This window comes from Notothenia coriiceps, unplaced genomic scaffold, assembly GCF_000735185.1.
Source record: "Notothenia coriiceps isolate Sejong01 unplaced genomic scaffold, NC01 NC01_scaffold00035480, whole genome shotgun sequence".
NCBI lineage: Eukaryota > Metazoa > Chordata > Actinopteri > Perciformes > Nototheniidae > Notothenia > Notothenia coriiceps.
Window position 1 is genome coordinate 1 of NW_011368181.1, and position 5,218 is coordinate 5,218.

Here is a 5,218-nt window from a genome sequence, read left to right on the forward strand (position 1 = left end):
GAGCAAGTGTGACAAATAATCCAACTGAAACCGGCATGGACAATGACTATGTTTAAAAATGCGCTTATCCAGAAAAGCCTGGTTTGGACACTTTACGGGCAGAAGAAACATTTCTATTAAAGAAAAAATGATAAATTTCTGTCTTTTCATGCCTATAATAGCTACTAACTTGAATTTGTCTTCAAATTAATTAATCAATTATTTTTTATATTTTATTGTAATGTAGAGACAAGGCTTTTAGTGACAATCATGTATTGCATTACAATTATATGTAAAAAAAGAATTAAAAAAGTCTAAATATGATATTTGGCCTCAAATCATCTGAGGCCTGGCGCCCCCTCTGCGATCTTTGGCGCCCCCCAGGTTGGGAACCACTGCATTAGACCACCATAAATAAGTGTGTGTGTGTGTGTGTGTGTGAACATTTTACATTACAGAGGGATGGTTATTTTGTACAAAATAAATGATAAAAACAGCTTTGATGCAGAATGTTTTCACAATTAACAAGAATATACATTGGATTGATTTTAATAATTGTAATGTACTTTAATTATGCAATGTGCAGATATATTATGTAGTAATATATAAAAGTAGTAGATCGGGTCGCTATTGGCAGATTATTACAAAATGTGCAGATATTAAACTTCAGGGACTGGTAGTCAGTGACTGATCTCGTTCATGGGACATTCTGGAAGTATTTCAGTCGCACTGATTTGAGGCTGCAGAGATTAAAGTGACAATGAAGATAACATGTGGATGTAAGTTCTCGCTTTCAGATGTGATGAGTTGGCCAATAAAAGAGGCCTCCCTTATGTGAAAAGACTAACGAGTTCCCGAATGTTCTTTCAGGGAGGCGACATCACCAACAGTGATGGCACCGGAGGGAAGTCCATTTTTGGCAGCAAGTTTGAGGATGAGAACTTCGATGTTCGGCACACGGGCCCAGGCATTCTATCCATGGCCAATCGAGGCCGAGATACCAACAACTCGCAGTTCTTCATCACCCTGAAGAAAGCCGAACACCTGGACTTCAAACACGTGTCTTTCGGGTGGGTGCGGGACGGCATGGACGTGGTGCAGCAGATGGGGGAGCTGGGCACAAAGGGAGGCCCGCCCACAAAGAGGCTGGTCATCACTGACTGTGGACAACTGTAGCTTTTGAAATGAGGACAATGAGAAGTCTTCTTTAGGCTATTGGTCTGATAAAACAAGACTTTGGATAATGATGTGTTCCCTCCTGCTTGAACTGAATCCTTAAACATTAGGCATATGAGAATTGAACACTGATCACAGGACTTCATCATAGAAACGTGGCTCTGGTAGCCTGGAATTAGAAATGTCATCCTTTTTAACACAATCACAACGGGAAACATGGTGTCGTATTTGGGAGGAGGCAGACATAGTATACTTTTCTCTGTTGCACTTGTATCTTTATCATCCTCTGTCAATAAATTGAAATTATTTGTTTATGTGTGTATAATAATTGTACATGGTTTACTATTTTAATGTTCTTTCTTTTGTTTTCTATTTTGTCTTCCACGTGCTCAACTTCAATGTGCCGTGCTGGTCCGCTTCATAAGCGCCTCCTGAGTATTTGGTCCCTTTTTTAGAGGACGGAGACACCTGGTTTGGATTTTACAAGGGCAAACCATTATAGTTTGAGATATTCACAGAGTTGAAATGGTGCTTGTTGTACTAAAATATGATGATAAAGAAAAAATAAAGTTGCTTTACAAGTATTGTAGATTGTTAGATTTCATTTTAAAATGTAAATGTTTCCCCTTGCACAATGAAAAACAAATGTTTCTGGCAATATTCTTCTATAAGATGCATCCAAAAAGTGTGTCCTACCTGTCAAGTGTGGTGATACAATGCTACATTGTGGGTCACATGCTTTATATATACAGTCTATGGTCACATGACATCTATAGAAAAAACACATTAGACACAGCTTGACAAAATGTGCGACCTGGACTTATACCGAAGACTTATGACTTCACTTCTACTTGTAAAAACGTACCTTCCCTAAGCACAAAGATAAAAGAAAATGTAAAACTTTCTGGAGAAAATTAATTTTCCTTCACTTTCTATCTACAAACAAAAGTAAAAAAAAACGATTTTGAGGTATTTGTACTTCACTTCAGTAGTTCCATTTTATGCTGTCATTCTACTCTACTTAAATTCAGAGGTAGATATTGTTCTTTCGCTCCACTACATTATTTAGTACCTTTAGTTACTTAGCAGATATGGATTAGAACATATAATCAACCCTTAAATAAGACTTTTTTGGTAACACTATACACTGAACAAAAATATAAATGCAACACTTTTGTTTTTGCTCCCATTTTTCATGAGATGAACTCAAAGATCTAAAAAAATTTCTAGATACACAAAATAGCCATTTCTCTCAAATATTGTTCACAAATCTGAAAAAATCTGTGATAGTGAGCACTTCTCCTTTGCCGAGATAATCCATCCCACCTCACAGGTGTGGCATATCAAGATGCTGATTAGACAGCATGATTATTGCACAGGTGTGCCTTAGGCTGGCCACAATAAAAGGCCACTCTGAAACGTGCAGTTTTGCTTTATTGGGGGGGTCTGGGGGGGTCCGAAAACCAGTCAGTATCTGGTGTGACCACCATTTGCCTCACGCACTGCAACACATCTCCTTCGCATAGAGTTGATCAGGTTGTTGATTGTGGCCTGTGGAATGTTGGTCCACTCCTCTTCAATGGCTGTGCGAAGTTGCTGGATATTGGCAGGAACTGGAACACGCTGTCGTATACGCTGATCCAGAGCATCCCAAACATGCTCAATGGGTGACATGTTAGGGTTAGGGTTTAACCCTAGGGTTTTCACCCTAGGGTTTCGGACCCCCCCCTCAGACCCCCCGCAATTAAAGAGCAAACTAGCACGCTTCAGACGTGGCCTCTGTGGCCAGCTAAGCACTTGACAGTAAGGTTTCATACTATAATATAGTTATTAATAATAACTAATTGTTTCTTAATTTAGCCTTTTTTAATCTGTTTCCAAGTTTTTCGTTAAATGTGTTTCCATGGTTCTAAGCCATTTTTTATAATTAATTATATGAACTATAATGATCAACGTTGTTTGGCTTTTTCTCTTTCCTTCCTCTTGTTTTATTCTGTTTTAAATCATATTTTCACGAATTTTTTAACAGTGTTAAATTCAAACATTTAAAATAGAAACACGTTCATAAAAACACCTAAATGGCCTTTTAGGTGTATCAAATAAAGCAGAGTTAGTAGTTATGATCAAACATTAGGATAAAGCTTACCTCAGATAAGATATCATATATTAATGACTTAGTTTTTAGAGGCTTATAGAAGCTAATATTAATAATCAGCTTAGAATTAAATGAAAGTATGTAGAGTAGTTTCTCCAACTTGTGAGTGGAGGGCTGAAGGAAAGGTTAAAAGAGTTTCAGGAACTCTGTCCCACTGAACTTTATGCATACAGTACAAACACATCCACACACACACAGCACACACACACACCACACACACACACACAAACACAGCCACAGCACAACACACACACACACAACACACACAGGCAGCACACACCCCATACACGCACACAGACCAGCAGCCACACACACACACACCACACAGCGTCAATGATAACCCCTCACCACACCACGTCGCTCCTGAGAGGAGTGCAGCTGGCTCGGGTTAAACCCCTGATGTGCAGCCACCCGAAAGTCTGGTATCTAATTGATATCTGAGTTCAAAGAGCCTACGAACGAAAACGGCACTGATTCCGTAAAGAAGTCATCTACAACATCCTAATATATGCAATCTTGTCCCTACAACTTTTGAACAAATTGTTTTATAATGATATTTATTGCAATAATTTTATTATAATATCACATTTTATTTTTAATCATGCCATCGTTTTTTTCCCTTTTTGAATTGTTCTGTTAGAATTTAAAGTATCAATTTAATTAATATCACGGTATTCTGCTACATGTTGTAGTGGGGCATGTTGGCACAGGGTCTCTTGTCTAACTTGTTTGATGATATATTTGTTTTATTATTAATTTGATAAATGTACGTGATTATTAACTAGTCAAAAAACGGCGCTGTTATTAATGAGTCTTCATTGTTTAAAACGTTTTAAAAAAAAAATAATATTTATATTTATTATTGTCTTTTAATGTAGATATGTATTGACTAAATATTAATGATAGCCATTTCTTAACTATGTTGTTGTAGATATTTTATTTTATCCAATTTAGTTTTTAATTTAAGTGGATGCTGTAATATTTATTCTTGTATTATTTAATTGACTGTATTGTTATGGACTTGTCATGTAATTATTGATTCATGCATTATTCACGTATTTGCTCCCCCTTGCAGCCTCCCAGCGGCCCAATGAACCGCCTGATGACGCCTCCGTAAATGAGGGTCTTTATTGAGGGTCTCACCGTGGGCAGAGGATCGGGAACGCCGCCTCTTGCTGACCTCCCGTTTCGGCCTCTGGATCCGGAGCGTCGCCCCACTGCAAACACACTGGATGCACACCACACTCCGACATGTTTTCACAACTCGACCCAAACATGTGGACCAGGCAATCGGGGGAAGAAGGGTGAGAAGAACGGGTCTATACTGTCAGTTTTCTCCGGGAAGGTTCCTAACGGAGAAGAAGAACCATCAGTGCACGCCATGATAAAACGATTCTCTACCATTCCAGGGGACTCACAAACAGAGACATAAAGAAGGTCTGGGCCAGCCACACGAGAGGAACTGCCTCATAAGTAGGGTTGGGTAGTGTTTGAATTTCACGATTCTGATCCGATTCCGATTCTACGTTTCATTCCGTTTCTTAACGGTTTCTCAATTCCGATTCTTGAGGGGCCCAGGGTAAAAAAATGATACATGCATCTTCCACCCCAAAAAAAATACATTTAATTGAGAAAAGCCTTTTACACAAGTTAGTTCACAGTAAATATTCCATGATCAGCTTCTGTTGATATCCACTGCTATGGGAACGGAACCTGAGAACCACGAAGCACAACAGTGCCACAGCCAACTTTAAGGGAACCCCCCCCCCCCCCAATTTAAAAACCAAGCTCTTGTTGAGAAAAAAAGCATATCTGCGCTTCTCAGGCCATACCGGGAAGAAATGTTTTGAACATTTTAAGAGTAAAAATGCTCAACCTGGTTGCACTTTAAGCAGAATTACTAGAACC

General features: G+C 38.8%; 1 protein-coding gene across 1 annotated transcript; it reads left to right on the forward strand.

Annotated features, from left to right (window-relative positions):
- Positions 1–808: 808 nt before the first annotated feature.
- On the forward strand, positions 809–1,739 carry LOC104962941 (E3 SUMO-protein ligase RanBP2-like). The gene has a single exon (XM_010791455.1). The coding sequence runs from the start codon at positions 838–840 to the stop codon at positions 1,153–1,155; it is 318 nt and encodes a 105-aa protein (XP_010789757.1). The 5' UTR covers positions 809–837; the 3' UTR covers positions 1,156–1,739.
- The last annotated feature ends 3,479 nt before the right edge of the window (positions 1,740–5,218 follow it).